The sequence below is a fragment of the Myotis daubentonii genome, chromosome 13, assembly GCF_963259705.1.
Source record: "Myotis daubentonii chromosome 13, mMyoDau2.1, whole genome shotgun sequence".
Taxonomy (NCBI): Eukaryota; Metazoa; Chordata; class Mammalia; order Chiroptera; family Vespertilionidae; genus Myotis; species Myotis daubentonii.
Window position 1 is genome coordinate 42,474,659 of NC_081852.1, and position 18,493 is coordinate 42,493,151.

Below are 18,493 nucleotides of genomic sequence, written 5' to 3' on the forward strand. Positions count from 1 at the left end.
GATAAGTAAGGATATCCTGAAACACAGTACACACAGACATACATGCTCACATATACAAATTATTTTTCAGTTTAGTTCCTTATATCTGCCTCTCCTGACTCCCCAGCAGCACATGGATTACAGGGCTCTAGCAGATCCAGCTATAGAATTCTGTGCTCTTCAGAAAATATATGGCTAGCAAGACAGCATTCCTGTTTTCTCCTACATGGTCTATGCATCCATGAACAGTGACAACTTTAGAAGAAAACAAGGGTCAGATACTGTTACCAGACAGGGTCTAGGCCTGGAGGGGTCTGCTTTGGGCCAGCCAGTAGTATGTGGGTTCTTGACTCCGTGCAGGAAAGATTTCACAATATGAGTCCAGGTGATTTTGAGAATATGTTTATTAAAGCTGGGAAAGTGCAGCAAAGGAAGGGCTTTGGTAGAAGAAGCAACAGGAGAGAGCCTAGGCAGGACTGCTTTGGCTCACTGAGAAATAGAAGTCACAGTAAAATAGGTGAGCCAAGGTGGGGCTGCCATTAGTTCACTGTAAAGTCAGAGAAAAGGGGGCCTTGGAGACAGGTTCAGGGGGTTAGCCTGGGTGGGATGAGCTGCCATTGCCCGTTGCCCTCCTGGTTGCAAGTCTTGCGGGGACCCTTAGAGTTTAGGAGAAAGATAGCAGAGATAAAGGCATGGCTGTGCACTAGGGAGAGTGCACAGTAGGTCCTTTGTCTTGAGGCTTTTTATCTTTGGCAGGTGGGACTCCTTGGGGAGGTCTCAAGGGAAGGTCTTAACAGAATATTCATTAGCTTTCCACATGTGTCCTTGAATATGTTGATTTGTCAGGGTTATTTTCTGGTTGCTTTTATTGTTAAAGAACGTCATCGAAGAGGGACTGAGGCTGGTCTGTCCTGGGACAGTCTGGAATGTAAACAGTTTGCTCCTAAGTGTCCTTGGTTAGGGAAGATAAAACCTTGTGATTCATTAGCTGGCTGTAAATTGCTCAAATTGTTTGGCCTTGCTTAATTGTCTCAGTTTCCCTTATTCCACTTGTCAAGGAATTTCCCTAGCTTCTTACTATCCCCCCACAATACTAATGATCATAACAACAAATGATACAGGAGACATTCACAGACTTGATTCTCTAGACCTAACCCTAACTGGTATATGGTGGTTCTCATCACCTCCATACACACCCTCATGCATCCAAGATAGTCCAGTTCAGCTGCATCACAGAGTGTAACATGGTAATCTGTCCGGGAGACCTCACAGCAACAAGTGGCTGGAGGCTGTAAGAGTCTGGGCACCACAGTCCTTTGGGGCTGAGTCTCTATGAAGAAGGCCCTTCCATTGTCAGGCTTAGCTGGAAACTCATTCACTTAGAGGGAGAAGATGAGGTGGGACTTGTCAGAACTGGGGGCAGAGGTTGCTGGGAAGCTACTTTCCTCTCACTGAAGCGTCTTATGCGGCATTCAAGTGGATGTCCCCACAGGGAGTTTCTCTTGGTTTTTCTGGAGTGATACTTTTAATAATACGCTGTTGGGAAGAAAATATGATTTTACAAACATTCTTGTAACTTAACAGTCCTGAAAAAAAATTTTTCAACATTAATATTAAAACAGTTTGGCATTTAATAGTAAATTGGAATAGTCTCTTTGACTTTCCTTAAGAAGGAAATTTCCAATTTATTCATTCTCAAGTAGGAATTAAAATTGAATATTCAGGAACTATAAGCATCTGTAAACTAATTTTGAAAGTCATTATATCACTAATGGGAGAAAATGATAAGCCTTCAATAGAACCTCTGCTAGGCTTATAACATGCCTTTGACAACCTGGGAAAATGCATCTTTTTTTTTTCCTGGTAGGAGGAGGTTTCCTATGGCCACATGGGGTTTGGGGGGAAAGAGTGAGTGCTGGATCCTGGCCTTCTGCCAGGTGGTAATCTAAGCAATGGGTCCCTGTTGAATGCTTACTTATGAGGAACCAGTATCAGTGTGTAAGTCACCAGGGAGGGGCTTCTGTCAATGACCCAATCAAGCTGATTTTCCAACCTTGAGATTTGCAGGCTACAGGTGCATGGGATACCCTCCAAATTATAGGTGAGCAAGTTGGTGGCTCACTCCACAAACTCCAACCTTGTGTATGGCTAGGGCCCAAACGAGTTAAACAATTTACCTTTCTCTTAGTCATTTTTTTTTACCCATACCAAAATTTCATATGAAGCCTCCCTCCCTCATAGATAAAATGTTACAGACCATTGAGTATGGTATTCATGATGAATTATAGTCCCTTGGTGTTTTTGGCAAAAAAACACATGGCATGCTTTATCCCTCTCAGAGACCAAACATGCAGCATGGTAAGGCGTTTGCGGAGTCCCACAATAAAGAAAACTATTTCACTTGCCTTAATCCAGCATTTGCCAAAACTTTGGAAACTAAATCTTTTCCCCAAGCATAAGGCCTATTGATATCCCATGGAACTACTGCTCCTTAAAATATACTAACATTTGGCAAATGTTAATCCAGTCCAATGAGCACATTTTAAAGATGAAGAAACTCAGGCTCAGAGAAGGTGCATAGCTGATTAGGTCTTGTCCCTCCCAGCCCTCCTTGGCTGGCTGTAACATGATACTTACTGATAACCCACCATTCCCTATCTGGTGACCTATGGCAATTTGCCTTGATCTATTACTAATAGCCCTACAATCAGCCTCACCTTTATTATTAATGAATCTGAGCTCTGTTAATTATATACCTTTGGGTGGCATTTCCTTATGACCAATGGGAGGGATTTGCAAGAAAGATGACAAATATTCGAGGTGCAGTCTGTGACCAAAGGATACTAACATTTATTAACCTGAGTTCCCACCCCTGACCTTGGCGTCTGGGTTTGAGTCAATAGAACCAGTGGACCATCATGACTGCCATAAAGGACAACCTGAAGATATAAATGTAGTGACTCTAGGTAGGTCTGAGCATGTATTTCAAGCAACACCAGAGCCCAAGGCCCTTTGGGAGGAATGAGGTGGTGACAGAACGGGTTTGGATGAAGGAATTTAGTAATTCCTTGCAGAGTTCTGTTCACCTAGAATTCAGTTTTCCTGTTTGTAAAAATAAATGAACTCAGTTCTCAAGAAGAGCTGATGTTTAATTGCCTCATGTTCTCTTGCTTCATGTTTCTTTTAAAATGTTTTAGGAAGATGAGTGTATTGGTCTCTAAGAGCCCAGGGACCATCCCATCTCAGTTCTCAGTTCTCAGTTCATTATAGAATACCATCCCTCCTCACTTTCCACAAGTACCACTCTTCCCCTTTGAGCTATCCCCTGCGAAAGCATCCACCCTCAGACTTGTAGGTGACCTAGACTACTAACTTTAGCAACAGAGGATGAAAAATGGCAACTCATCTTTCCCTAACCTCTAGCACCAATGTCTACACTTAGCAAACTCTTAAAGGCAAACTGAGGACACAAGAGAAACTGCACCTAGAGTGAAAGGGCCTTGGCCCAGGAATCAGAAGGCCTGGATTCTGAGCCTCCCTGTACTGTGTGTCCTTGGACAAGTCACTGAAATAAGGAAATTTTGAGCAGCATTATTCTCAGCCTCCATACCTTTGTCTCCTAATAATACCTGTCCACCCACCTCACAAGGTATTTTGATGACAAAATGGGATAATCTACATGAAGATGCCCTGGAAAAAGACACAATCTTATACAAATTGTCATGTTCTGTTATTAAAAATTTTACAGCCCATTATTAATTAAAGAAACAAACCTTGCTATAATGGCAACTGTTTTTTTAAACTCTAGTGCTTAAGCTAAAACTATGATGTTATTGCAACATCCTTATTTAGTGATGGTTTTCAAAATAGCCCTTGTTACATTGCTGTTAGAAAAAATGGCCATGGACATTTCCCACCATGATCTCCACTTAAATCAAAATGTGTGTATTGCCCCAGACACCACAAATTTGATGTCCACGCCAATGGCAAGCAGGAGGCAAAGTAGTTATCCGGTAAGTTTAGGACGCTACTCACACCCCGCACTGCGCACTATGGTGCTCTTGAGTTTCCAGCTCGCTCCTTTGCTGTTGTATTTGAGGCTTATGGGGAATGCCTGACAGTGGCAGCCATCAGAGGTCTGCATGTTGTATGTGGGGGACTTACCTCCTGTGAAGAGAGCATAACATGCGAACCCTTTTCTCCTCAGTTACCAGTCTGAACACACACACATGCACACGCACGCACACACCTCCATCAGTGTCCCTGGAGTGATGATCAGCCGGTAAGTCATATATGTGGGGATGCAGATGAAAGACGAGGTTCCGATGCAGTAACCCAGGATGATACTCCAACGAGGATAATTATACTGGAAAAGTCGTAGCTGTGGCGGGCTCATCAAAAAACTGCAAATGACAAACTAAAACAGAAATTCCAAGAAACATTAAAAATAACATCTGTGCAGCCAGAGATAGTTCTGGTACTACGAACACCAAGTGTAAAGCTAAGATACTTTCGGGAAATTCCCCAAATATGATATATCTTAGATTGAACTCTCATATAAAAAATTCACTGATTTCTGTGCCTAATTTTCTGTGAAAATAAAACAGCCAGGTGCTTATCTTGATTCCCCCCTACCCCCCACCTCAACCTCCACCGTGGGGATGCCAAGGCCTCAGAATGTTATTTAAGGGAATTACAGCTCCCCATTCAGGGCAAAGGGGAAGAGACCGGCATCCGTCAGAAGTGTCTGGGCTCCTCGAATCAGACGGTGGAGCAATAAGCTGGGCAGCCCCTCCACAGCCCCTGCCAGGCTTCAGGCTTCCTATTCCTCTTTGCTTTGCTTTCATTTCCTCCTGCACTCCTCGGCTGTGATTGCTTTTGGTCAGATGGAAGGTACCTATGTCCAGGGCTGATAATAAGGTTCTTAAGACCCGAAGAGGACTTGAACTCCTGGGTCTGTGTTCCTCCTCTCCCCGGTCCGTGACTCTCTGCTTTCTGCCTTAAGCCTGGGATTTCAACAAGGCTGGCTGTGCCTTGAGGCTTCTCAACAATGAATGACTGCCTGCCATCGGCCCTCATAATGAAAGAAGTAATGGAGGGAACATGCAGCTTAATACACTCTTTACTTTAAAATTCTGTGAAAATTTTGACCAAGAAAAACTCCATGTCATGCTTCCAACATTCAGGCTCTGAGTTTTCTTATTTCAGTTTGGTTTTTAGGGAAACCGATGGCATAAATATCAGTTTTTACCTAGTATCCACTATGCTAACATCATTATTGCTCTAGATTTAATTTAATTATTTTATAGTCATAAAGAAGACAATAATGTAAATTATTTGTGTGGTTGCCCGGCCGGTGTGGTTTAGTGGTTGAGCATCAACCTATGAACCAGGAGGTCACGGTTTGATTCCCTGTCAGGGCACATGCCTGGGTTTCGGGCTCGATCCCCAGTAGGGGGCGTGCAGGAAGCAGCTAATCCATGATTCTCCTCATTGATGTTTCTATGTCTCTCTCCCTTCCTCTCTGAAATATATATATTTTTAAAAATGGACACAATATTACTGGAACCCTTCCCAGGGCCTCAGGATAAACTCTTCCCCGGCCTTGAACAGCTCTTACTTGCCATGTAACTTTGGATCCTTTACTTAACGTCTCTAAGCCTCATTTCCCTTCAATGTAAAACAGGGTATTAGAACTATACTACTTCATGGAATTATTGTGAGGATTAAAAGAGCAATGGGTATATAAGTTTTGCACTAAGGCCTGGTCCTTAATGTTCAATAAATGTTATTTATCATCATTGCTGAACAGGGGAGTGAAGCGATAAGGTGACTGAGGCCCAGATGACTCTGTGTCAGAAGAGTGGCTAACCATGGGGGTCACAGCGACTGGGAGGGACACAGGAGGGGCTTCTGAAGTGTTGGCCCTGTTTCTGTTTCTTGGTATGGTCTTGGCTACAAGCGTGTGCTCAATTTATAAAATTTCATTGAGATGTACACTTAGGATTTGTACCCTTTTTGTATATATGTTACACTTCAATAAAATTTATTTTTTATGTGTTTACATGGACCTTTCTCCAGGGCCAGAAGGAGGAGGAAAATGACAACTCACCAGAAGAAACAGAGGGCTGATGGCCACCCAGCAGATCCTCCAAAACCACCCGGGGCTGAAGCCCAGCATTTCCTTCACTTCGCTGCAGAACTGAGTGATGCCTACAGTCATCCGAAAGAGAGAGATTGATCGACAGGAAGAGGACATGGACTGTCTGATCCCTTGATTCTCAGAGAAGAAGCAGCTCTGAAATTTCTCATGGGAGGGGCTCAGGGCACCAATCTGGTCTGAAAGTGGGACATTGGACTTGTCACAGAACTTCATTTAATAGCAAGCAACACAGAGTGGGAGAGTAGGTGGACATTCGGGGAGAAACCGAAAGCCCCCTCTTGGTGCCCACACTGCCTTTCTAAGATCTCAGCATATATTTTATTTTATTGTTACTGTACAAAAGAAAGTTAAATTTTGCCTAGGAATGATGAGCCTGCTCAACAGAGACTGACTTGGACCATGTTAACCATGTAGTGGAAACTTCCAAGAGAAAATTTTAACCACACTATGGTCCATTCACGTGCCAGGTTGCAATCAAGGTTCCTCTATAAAGGAAATGGCATGGAAGTAGAAGTGAGACTCTGACTGGTGAGAAATTGAGAAGGGAAGTTGCTCTGTGTTTACTTTCCTGAGAGCACCCAGCAATAGCTCGGGCAGGTCTACAGTGATGCACACACTTTGTTGTCTGAACTGCTGAGGAGATGGGGAGGACTTCTTTTTAAAAAACTGAACTCACATGCAACTCAAAATATGGGGACCCCTTCCTCATATTATGCAGAAGGACGAACAGGCTAATGCTGATTTACTATCATAGAAACTAGGAAAATGAATACATTTCAGAATGAAGTAATCACTCCTTGATTTTAAAGATAAAGACAGGCATCTCTGGCCAAAACCAGTTTGGCTCAGTGGATAGAGCGTCGGCCTGCGGACTGAAAGGTCCCAGGTTTGATTCCGGTCAAGGGCATGTACCTGGGTTGCGGGCACATCCTCAGTGGGAGATGTGCAGGAGGCAGCTGATCGATGTTTCTCTCCCATCGATGTTTCTGACTATCTATCTCTCTCCCTTCCTCTCTGTAAAAAAAAATCGATAAAATATATTAAAAAAAAAAAAAAAGACAGGCATCTCTGAACCTGCTGTCTTTATTCACTTCAATTGCCAGTGCCCTCCCCATCCCACCCAGAGGCTCTTGGGACTCCTGCCAATGGACCTGTGTCAGCTCACTATCTCTGTTCCTGTTGGTTTCATCCTTATCAGATTCCATCCCAGGACCAGGAGAGTTGTGGTTTTTTTTGTTTAGTTTTTTTAGGGCAGATAATCCAAACAGGAACATTCTTGCCTCTTCCCTAGAAACTAAGCTCTTAAACTCTGCCTCTTAAACAGGTCTTGGAGGGAGCTCTTACTTGCAAAATTTAAATTGAGGGCCACTCTGTACAATAGTCCACTCTGCAAATGCATTCACTGTGCGCTAGTTTCTCGTGTTGTGTCCAGCTCTTAGAGCCAGCCAGGATCGTAAGCATCCGCTGTGGCTGAACTATTAGGAAACCACTTTAGCCTGTCTCCACTGGGTAGACATTTAAACTCAGAAAGAAAAAATGTCCTCCCAAGGGTATGAGCAACCTGCTGTAGAGAGTGCTGAGGAGATGGTGACCTGTTTTGGAAGAAGGTGCTCAGCCGAGCTTATCTTACAGGGAGGTGGCATCTTGCACACTGCCCTGCCCTTTAGTGAAATCAGCCCTTTTCTATTCTGGGGGCTTCGGGCCGATGTAGAAAGGACAGTGGCTGGTGGAAGGAAGCATCTTACCGTAGAACCAAAACACAGCAATGGCTTCTAACAGGGCAACGGTGAGCACCGCGGGCCCTGTGGCGTACTCCTCCAGCAGCTTCACCACGTAGGCCCCACCCTGGAAAGGAGATCGGGACCCTGGTTGCGGGCCCTCTGAGGCATTGCCTCTGCTTTCCCATAGGGGCCAAAAGAAGCTTCTTAACTAAGGGTAATTCTGGAAAATGCCCACCTTGGACCTAATGTAAGTATCTCTCGGACTGGCCTTCTCAGGCTGGGCCGGATTTCGCCCCCTCAGACACCTCTTCTTCCCTAGGGAGCACTCTCTTCTTGTCTCCTCTCCCCACTTAGTTCTAAGGGACTAACTCAAAAGGGCCTTGATCAACTTTCTTCAATTTACCAAACACCTACCATGTACTCGACTTTGGAGAATGCCGGTCCCTAAAGACTGAATCTGGGAGAGTCCACAATACCAGACCCCCTGAGCACCTTGGCCACACCTCTGCCTTCTGTCCTAACTCACAAACCCCTTGGGTCCTGCTCAGGATGTCACCATCCACCGAAGCGCCACAGACTTTGGAGTCATGGCTTGAAGATGCATATCTGCAAAATCTGCCTTGAGCCAGGACACAAGCCCGGGATCCTGTGGGTTCTATCTAATGCCCGCTGTACAGTATTCGCTTCATCTAGCCGCAAACAAACAAACAAACCCTGGAGAGGGTCTCGCTTCTTCACCATTATGAATTCTCTGGAGGAGGCAAGGTGACATTACAAACATGGGACACCAGCCTCCAGATGCTCCGCATGTGAAGACATGAGGGCATGATTGCCATGAAAGCAGCTCTAAGGACTGGAAATAGACCGGAAAAGCAAATCTTAGTTTTTCTCAAGATATCCTGCCAACCCTGAAATCTAATTGGATTTTCTGTAAAATGTGAAGAGCCTCCGGATAACTAGCACAGATTCTACAAACAGGCGCCACCAGAACCAGCTTTTCTTTTTATCCTTGATGGCAAGCTTTTTATACGCAGTCACAACCTTTTATAAGCCCTTCTTTTAGCCCCAAAGCCAGGGCACCCTGTGGGATGGAAGGAAAGGAACGGCTTCATGTAGTGTTCTGTTGCCTCTGGGGAGGCTGACTCAAAGCTGAGGGTCGTGGTACTCACAAAGGTCAGGGTGGCCAGGGACCCAAAGAAGCAGGTAATGACCACACCAAGCACAAACAGCTCCCGGCGCTTGGACCAGATGTGGGGAAACTCATCCAGCACACCGGTGACCACCGCCTCCAAGCCTGCAAACTGAGACACACACACAGATGGTCACAGGGAGGCTTTGGGACAAATCTGTTACCTTCTAGGACAGCAAACAGGAGGGAGAGATGAAGACTGCCGAGTGACCAGCCAAGCTGGTCATGACCACTTCCCCCTGTTCGTCAGCCCTCCCTGGAAGTATATTTTTCTGTCTACACTCTCACTTAGAACCCATCGCAAAGGACATGAAGGAAAGAAAATATAGCATATGGACAGGACTTTTTACGTGAGGTCTCTTGGGGAGCCTTTAGTTGCACCAGAAAAGCCAGCTCAAAGCCAAGTGCAGAGCATCAGGCTGAATGTTGGGTGGCAGGGCACTGAGACACAGAGAGACCTTGCCTTGGCCATCTGGTCAAGCTGCTGCCATCTGGTCAAGGGACAGTGGACAGTAATAACAGTTTACATATGCTGAGCCCTTGGCCTGTGCTTGTGTACATACACACAGTCACCCCATTAATGACTCTCTAGGATACTGGAGGATGATAAGCACAGTTGATGAGGATTGAACAATGGGCTGGGGGAGCCCCTGGGGTGAGGGCTGGGGGGGGGGGGGGAACAGGCCAGGATGGAAGGGAATGGGTACACCTTCCTCCTTCCCCTCCCCTTCCTCCTCCCCTCCTTTCCCCGCTCCTGTTCTGCCTCCCAGAGCCAGATTTCCCTCCCCGTCCACTCACTGTGCTATCCAAGCCCAGTGTGATTAACATCAAGAAGAAGATGATGGCAAAGAACGTGGACGCCGGCATGTTGGCGATGGCTTCTGCGTATGCGATGAAGAGGAGGGTGGGGCCTGAGACAGAGGGGAGAGAGGAGAAGCCCACAGTGTGGTCAAGGCCCCAGTACTGGGTACAAGGGAGCCGCCCCATTCCCACCATGGCCTGGAAAGGGTTGAGCTCCCCGAGGCATTAAATTTCTCTAAAATCTTTAGAAATTTTAAAAGAAACATTTAGAAATCACTCAAAAGTTAGATACTGAAAAGATCCAACGAGTAGCAAAGCAATTCATCGGGAGGGACGGACCTAAACAGAACAAAGGTCCTACCCGCATCCTTGGCCACCTCGGACACATCCTCCTTCCGCATCTCAGCCATATATCCAAGCACCGTGAAAATGACAAAGCCCGAGAGCAAGCTGGTCATGCAGTTCACCGCACTGGTCACCAGGGCGTCTCTGGAGCAGAAAACCCAAGGGGCTGAGGCGTTTCCAAGTCAGGAGCCTGAGGAGCATCTGCCTCCAGCTGGGGCAAGGGTGAGCAGGCTGCGCAACAGGGACTTCAAGCCTGTGCTGGTGTCCCCGCCCCCACTCCCAGCGCCCGGCCTCCAGGCTGCTGGGATCAGCCTCGGAGCACAAGCTGCCATGGTCGGCGCACATGGCAGGGAGGACCGCAGCTCAGGGGTGGGTTTCAAATGCAGTCCTGTTGCGAACCAGCACACCGTCCACCCCTCGGTATCAAACACGGCTGCTCTGAAGTGGGGCCTGGGCTGGAGTGGGAGCCAGAAAGGGACCTTGGCCTCACATTTGTGAAGTCCTCAGATTTAGACTTTTGACACCATGTTCAAATGAGGTTACAAGGCTGCCACGGTGATATCCTGACACTTTTAACAGAAGAGCTCATCATCGGACTTCTGGCTGGTGTCCTAACGCAAGGCCATATCTCTTGGGTTGTATGTAAATTCATTTAAAAAAACACACACACAAAAAAACAAGTTCTGTAATTGTCTTATGAATAGCACAATTTGATTGCTGCACCTTGCCATCTGTGATAGAACATTAAAACAAAGCCCACGCTAAAGATGATGAGTGATATTTAAATCATAATTGGTGCAATGCTCTCTGTTTTGTCAACATTTCTGAAATAAGATTTGTCACAAAAATTATGGCATTTTTGTGTTGGTCAACATAGTTCAATCATTCTTTTGTGTATATATATAGGATGTCCCCCAAAATGTATACACATACATTGTTAATAGCTCAATTAATGTTTGTTTTCCTTTTCAGATTTAACCTATTGGAATTAATAATTATTCAAAGTATGTATACATTTTTTTGGGGGGATACATCCTATATAAACAAGTTATCACATTATAATTGTGTTGTTAAATACAATAAGTCAAATATAAACATTTAGTGTCTGTTATAATTTTTGTAAACCTGCTTTAGAATTTCTGAATTAATGTTTTTAGTATATAGAGACTCTCACAAAGTGGAAGTGGCCTGGGGCCTCTCTCAACCCCTGAGTGGCCCAGATGAGGCTCTGGCTATGGGTGAATTGGTCAGGGACCTGTGGCACCTCTGAGGGCCAGAGTGTCAACATGGCCGGAGCCCAGCCAGGATGGAGGCTATCGGTTCCTTCCACTTTTCAGCTTTGCTTGGAGGGCCCGTGATACTCACTGATAACAGTTGTTGTTGAACTTGTTGTAGCTAGCAAAAGCCAGTAGGACCCCAAAGCCAGGACCAAGAGAGAAGAAGATCTGAGAGGCAGCAGCTACCCACACCTGGAACACAGCAGGGGTAAGGAAAGGGCTGAGACCTGGGCCAACACGCGGTGCCAGCAGGGCCAGCACCCTCTTGGCTGTGTACAGACACAAAGAAGCAGCTCTCCAGGCTCGTTCCAGGGATGGCCACATCTCAGATGCAAACAAATGCGATTTCTCTTCTTATCACGTAGGCATAAGCCAATCCAGGGCCCTCGACTGTACTTTTCATGCTTGTATTTCTGATTGAAAGCATCATTGCAAACTTGCCATTGAACCCAAATTTTACTTGTTGCTATTATCCTATTTGGAGGACTAGCTTCGCTTGGTAAAATGACAGATAGGTGCACACCGTTTTCCTCATCATCTTACCTCTGTCTCCAGGAGTTTCTGCCAGTTTGGTTTCAAGTAGAAGAGAACACCCCTCCAGGCCCCAGGGAGGGTGGCCCCCCTCACTAGCAGGACCACAAGGACGATGTAAGGGAAGGTGGCTGTCACCCACACCACCTGTGAGGAAGGAGACACAGGTTATTCCCACATGGCTGTTTGGTGTCGTTTATTCTTGAAAACCCCTAAGAAAGGAGGTCTCCCTTTCTTTCTTTTCCTTTTTTCCTGTAATTTTAGGAGGCAGGGTGGTGTGGCAGAAAGATCACAGCGTTTGGAATCAGCCAGGGATCTGATCCACCGCTTGCTGGTACTTACTACCTCCAAACGCACTCCCCACCTGTAAGCGGGTGAAGTATGTAGCAGGAAACGATCAATAGCCAGTGTGTATAAAGCACTGGACATGGTCCACGAGGGGTTTCAGTAAGTTATTGCCACTATTACTAATGATGACATTAACAGGGGGCTAAAGAAATTTTTTAGAAATCATTTAATCGTTCTTGGGATTGGCCCATTTCTAGAACTTTCTAACAGATTTGGTGAAGAGAGGTTGAGCATCATGGGATATGTCTGGTATGGGAGGAAATGTCCCTCTGTCTATGGCTGTCTGGGCTACCGAGTTCTGAATTTGAGAGCCTCCGGGCCGCTTGGCAGGCCTGGATCCACAGTCAGTCTCCTCACCTTGCCAGATGTTTTGACGCCTTTCCAGATGCTAAAGTAGATGACAGCGAAGATCGGCAGGATGCAGAGGACAAGCTGCCAGCTGATGCTGCCCAGGTCCTGGAGTCCCGTAGAGCGGTGGATCTGCAGGATGTGGCGCCTGGAGTGAAAGAGGCAGACAGGCCCAGGAGAGGGTGCGAACGGTGACCTGAGCACACAACTGGCGACAGCTGCCGGAGGTGCCAAGAGAAGGAATGGACACGGCACTGCCAGCACCAGGTGGTCACTAAGCCTCAGCGAGAGCTGGGATGGGCTCTGCCCATCCTGACGGAGAGACCAACACATCCAGCCGACCAACCCCGGGGAACATGCTCAGCCCCAAGGCAGTCTTCGGTCTCTCCTTGCCTGGCTCGGGCCTGACCAACCAGGAGACGTGACCAGCATGACTGGCTTCAGGGCCATGAGGATTTGTATGTGTGGGTAGAAGGCCCCTTCCCCACCCCAAACGAGCACTCTCTTTGGGCTGCCATTGCCAAAAGCCAGTTTTAAAGAATATTCCTTACTCCAGGTATCTTCTTCCAAAGGGTAGATCCCACTTAGGAAGTGAACACATGAGACTAGACACTATGTGACTATGTTCAGACTATTGAAGTGGCCAGAGGCTTGGCTTCCCTGACACCGGCTGGGAGGGGGCCCGGGAAGAAGGGAGGTTGGAGCAGGGGAGGAATTTTGGAATGAGACAGTAGTGATCGTTCTGGGCATGTCAGAGCTGCCTGGCATGGCACATTGGAAAGGACCAGATGGCACAGACAGCCAGGTTACGGAGCACTCAAGGTAGAGTCCCCCAACTCCAGATCCAGCCTGGACCAAACCCCAGGGGTGTGGCCCGCCCTCAACAAACCACCCCCTCACTTATAGGCACTTACGTGTAAAATTCCTCCGCAGGGGACGTGGAGTGGAGTGTCCAGGTGATGTTGTCCTCCGAGAAGTAGTTGGTGCAGTTGGCAGTGTTCCAGGAGTTCTTGCAGTTGGTCCAGGGCAGCCGGGCGGTGAAGGAGGAGATGAGGTAGTAGAGTGCCCAGGCCATGATGGTGTTGTAGTAGAAGGCGGTGTAAAGGGCAATGATGCAGGTGGTGTAACCAATCCCTGGGACAGAGGGTGAGGGAGGCCAAGTGTAAAAGGCAGCCCAACAGTGACAGACGGAACAGGGCATTGGAGGGCACTGCAGTGGCGGGGGGGGGGGGGGGGGGGGTGCCACTCCGGGAGGCGGTGGAAAAGTGAAGATGTGGTAAAATGACTTACATGGATTTGCAAGGTCACATGCTTCAGAAATTGTGTGGGTGTGCTCTTAATGCTTTTAAGTTTTTTTATTCAGTTTACCTTGGATGGTCACTTATTCTGTCTCCCTTTTATAGTCTCCTACCACTTAAGCAGTCAAAACTTAATTATTGTGCTCAAGTTACCTCCCAGGGTTACCGAAGGCCTGACTCCAGAAGGCCCCCAGCTCCCGCCCAATGATGGAAATCACCACTTCTTGGAAAACCCACCCACTCAAGCCTTTGGTTACCTTTGAAAATCGGGCAGATTTTCCTCCATACTGAAATGCACCCGTTTCGGTGGTACTGGCCCAGCGCAAGCTCCATGTAGAAGAGTGGGATTCCCCCAAAAATGGCCATGATGGTGTAGGGGATAAGGAACGCCCCTGAGGCAGATGAAAGACAATTTTACTCCCTGCCCTCATCTGTCCCAGGAAGGCCTAACTGATCCGCACGCCAGGGTCCACTCCGGGAACCCCAGAGCCGCCTGATGGCCAGCATCATGGACCATGGCCCTTATGCTGGGTGCCCCCACACTGTGCTCCGCTGGTCTTGGTGCTTGGCCAGTAGCAGCAGACATAGCTGCACAGTGCAAGTGAGGTTTTGGCGGAGGCAGAGCAAATGGAAAGAAAGCTGGGCTTGGGAGTCAACAGAACAGGCACTGGGACCAGTTAGTTCCACTTCTAACTGCCTGGAGGTCCTGGGGCCACATCTCCTCTGTGAGTATTGGCTCCCCTATCAAATGACTGGGTTGAGGAGAGCTGAGGTTCCCAAACCCAGCCAGCCATCATACTCACTGGTGGGCTTAAAAACATACATCTACCCAGACTTCCTGAAGCAGGAGCTCCAGGTATGGGTCTCACAAAAAATATTTAAGCTCCCTAGGATTTCTGATGCAACCAGTCCATGGATCGGCGTTTGGGAACCTTGGATCAGATCTCCGTGACAAACAGCTGCAGTAATCTACGAGTCACTGAATTAAAACTTTGTTCATTATTGATTATCGATAGCGAACTATTTTCTCTAATTCCACTGAGCCAGAACACTCCCTCCTGAGCCACTTGGGCAGATGTGGCCGAACAGGGTAGTTTGTCACAGGCTGAGAAAGGGCGGAGCTGCTGCATGTCTGGCGATGCTGGTCTCTCATGGCCGAGGCAGAATGTGGAAATGCCAAGTTAAGGCTGCTCGCTCACCTGCAGCCTGAGTTTTACCCCAAAGGATGAATGAGCTGTGAGTTCCCCTGACAACTTACCCTCCCATTAAGTGCTTTGAACCTAGAAGCCTGAAGTCATCACTTCTCTGCCTTTTGGCTAAGATCAAGTGTAGAAGCCTGAAGTCAGTGTTGCTCAGAAAGGCCCCACCTAACTTACAATCTGGGGAAATCTGGGTTGAGAATAAGAACCATGTTGTGTTCTCTTGGTGGCATTTGTCCAAAGGGTTTTTGCTCGCCTGACTTCACCGTAGGGAATGAGTGTAGCACTGGTGACCCAGCACCTTAAGTAACACTCAGGCTAAAGGTGAGTCCTCCCGAGCTGGAGATAAGGTTCTGCTCCTCCCAGGCAGGGAGTCAGCTCCCCTCCCCTCAACAGGAACTGCTTTTGCAGCTGCATGGACCATGGCCCTTAAAAGCAGCAAAGACATGCAGTTCTGTGTTAAGCAATGGACACAAATGAGTTACTCCCCTACCTCTGCCCCCCCCCGCCCCTCCCCCCGCAACCTCAGTTTAGCTGCCCTCCCAAATCTGTTGCCAGAGGTCCTGTCAAAATAAATATCAACTGATTTGACTCCCATCTCTCGTCCTTTTCCTATTCTGATAGCAAGTCCAATGTCAGTCCCATACCTACTCACTCCCCTCTTTGGGGCTCCCATATCCATGCCTACTATTTTCCCCCCATGCCTACTATTTTTCATAATCGACAAGTTCACTGCTCTGAAGGTGTTAGGGGTAGAAGGAGGAACAAGAAATAGTCGCTGGCCTCAAAAACCTAACCCTTTTGTTGGAGACATGAGACACATCTGTGCATGGCTTGGGGTTGGTATGAATGTCATGCTTGTCTGGGTTCAGCTCTGGATCATGCCCAGGCTGTGACTTATGACTCTGGACCTAAGCTGACACCCTTCTCTGGTCTCACACAGGCCCAAAGGCCCAGGAGGGTCTGGACCCTAGAGCTACCACCCATTTTTTCTGCCACAGATCTCCCCTCTCTGGACTCCTCTGAGCAGAATCTGCCAGCAGGAGTGAAGTAGCTCAGCACAGTGCAGCTGGTGACCCCCACAACTCGCTGGGTGGAAGTGGAGCGTGGATAATGCAGGGAGGAGAAGGGAGCACTAATGTTGTCGGATGATGCTGAAGATCTGCTGAGGTCAGGTTTGGGAGATTCACCCAGCTCCACAGCTCAGAGAGCCTGCGACATGCAGACTTAGTCTGGAGATTTATCTTTTAGATAAGTTTCTATGTCTAAGCAATCATGTTCCCAGACCCATATTGGCTAAGCAAGACAGAAAAGATTGCTCATGGCCCATGATACTGACCCCCTCCATTCTGGTAGCATATGTAGGGAAAGCGCCAGACGTTGCCCAGGTCCACGGCGTAGCCAATGACCGACAGGAGGAAATCCATCTTCTTGCCCCAGGTCTCCCGTTCCTCTTGGTGAACCTCAGCCACTAGGGCGGTGGTGGCAGCTGGAATGGATTGCTGAGTGTCATCTCCTGCACTGGGGCTCAGAACCACTGAGTACCCATTAGAGATCTGGCCGGACTCCTTCTTATCCCCAGGGGTGGGGACACCCTTCTGTAGAATTCCATTTTCTTGACAGTCTTCTCCATCCTTGCACAGTGATGGCTGCTTCTGAGAATTTAAAGATGTGATCTCCATCCTGTTGGCTAATGGATGATGCTGATGCCCATTTGCCAAGAACCTGAACTGAATTCTTGGTGCACAATCTGTGGGGGAATTCTTGGTGCACGATCTATGTCAATGGTATTGAGAGCTCTGCTGGAAAGGCACACAGAGAAAGGAGAATAGAATTAAGCATTTTACTTGGCTTTGGTATTAACTCATCATACATCTTAAACTACACTGGTTAATGGGATTGCAAGTGCATCTGTTAAATGTGAGACATCCTATTTGCTACGAGAGTCAATAAAATCAACTACACTCTTCAACCTATACGAGATGTCAAACCACAATGAAGTACCCAGGTTGCAGGTTTGATTCCCAGTCAGCATGCATGTGGAGGCAGATGTTCGATGTTTCTCTCTCTCCCTTTCCCTTCTTCACTCTCTAATATCAATAAAAAACATATATTTTTAAAAAAAGTTTTTTTAAAAAACAAACAAACAACCCCCCCCAACCCCCCCCCTCCCGCCAGAAAATCACCCAGGTCCTTCCCAGGCTCTATTTAAGAACAGAGTATTGACTTTACTTGGGACTGGAATCTCATGCTGGAGTTTACCAGTAACGCAGAAGAATGTAAGAAGAGGGCTCGCTTCACCAAAGCTCCCCGGAGTACTCACTTGGTCTTGGATGTTGTGCTGGGAAAAGAATAACAAATAAAGAGGCAGTTTTGGCCTGCAAGCAGATAAGGACAGTCCTTTCATTTCAGCTGGACACTCAAAGGATATTTTATGGGAACTGCAGGTGTTTACATGAAGAGGAAAATAGTAAAGGACAGAGGTGAAAAGCCGACCTTTATGAGGCACCCGCAGCTCCTGAGCTTTGGACTTTTTCACTCTCCCTGTCGCTCAGCTCTTAAAAGCCTTTGGGCAGCTTCTAGCTGGCGTCTGGCTGTGTCCGGTCCATCTGTGCTTCTCCTTTCTATGTTCCCTAAGGTCCTACCGGGCCTTACACAGCACTGCTGCTCACCATTCATTCTTCTTGCCACTCCCAGCAACTCCTGCGGGAGTTGTTATTCTGCAATATGGGCAGCAGGTACACCTCTGATTCACTCCAGAAGATCCAGAGAAAGTAGGTTGGCAGCTACAGATGCCGGTATGGCTGGTACCTCTGTCCCCACACACCGTGGTGGAGAGGGCTGGGCCAGGCCCCCTGAGCCTTCATATCACTGTCGTGTGTCGGAGTGTAGGAAAGTCAGCTCAGCTCGCTCTCCTCTGGATTGAGGTCTGAGACATCAATCATGGGGTAGAAATTCAAGCCCTTTTGGACTTTAAACCTATAACCTGTTATAAAATAGTAAGCAACCAAAACCTTCCAGCTAATTTCAGTTCTTCTGGGCCTGAACCTTTCCAACTCTGGAAACTGTGGGAGTTGAAACATGTTTCTGCTTAGCTCAGACCTTTCTAGGAAAATACATCTAGGGATGACTGCCACCCTTATTCAAACTGCAAAGATTTATCCTAACTTTGCAAATCCAACCGTTGGAGGATGGCTAGGAATTGGTGCTAATAAAAATTGCAGGGTATGTGGCCTACATATTTGGGACTTTTAGTGAACATAACTATCACACATGGGAATGTAAAGACAAAAC

The 18,493-nt window shown here is 47.3% G+C and overlaps 1 protein-coding gene and 1 long non-coding RNA gene across 3 annotated transcripts; both read right to left on the bottom strand.

Moving 5' to 3' along the window:
* Positions 1 to 367: 367 nt before the first annotated feature.
* Positions 368 to 16,948, bottom strand: LOC132214176 (sodium-dependent serotonin transporter-like). Its single transcript, XM_059660931.1, has 13 exons — positions 16,539 to 16,948; positions 14,258 to 14,392; positions 13,617 to 13,836; positions 12,712 to 12,850; positions 12,019 to 12,153; positions 11,564 to 11,667; positions 10,215 to 10,342; positions 9,851 to 9,963; positions 9,033 to 9,164; positions 7,888 to 7,987; positions 6,092 to 6,192; positions 4,229 to 4,396; positions 368 to 1,515 (listed from the first exon to the last, which is right to left on the bottom strand). Exons 1-13 carry the CDS (start codon positions 16,879 to 16,881, stop codon positions 1,441 to 1,443), a joined length of 1,893 nt encoding a protein of 630 aa, XP_059516914.1. The 5' UTR covers positions 16,882 to 16,948; the 3' UTR covers positions 368 to 1,440.
* A 9-nt stretch (positions 16,949 to 16,957) lies between these two features.
* On the bottom strand, positions 16,958 to 18,169 carry LOC132214178 (uncharacterized). 2 transcript variants are annotated; one of them, XR_009448230.1, is made up of 3 exons: positions 18,011 to 18,169; positions 17,432 to 17,540; positions 16,958 to 16,998 (listed from the first exon to the last, which is right to left on the bottom strand). It is a non-coding gene; the product is annotated as an uncharacterized LOC132214178 (long non-coding RNA). The 2 variants fall into 2 exon arrangements; XR_009448231.1 differs by having other exon boundaries at positions 16,958 to 17,001; positions 18,011 to 18,168.
* Between the last annotated feature and the right edge of the window lie 324 nt (positions 18,170 to 18,493).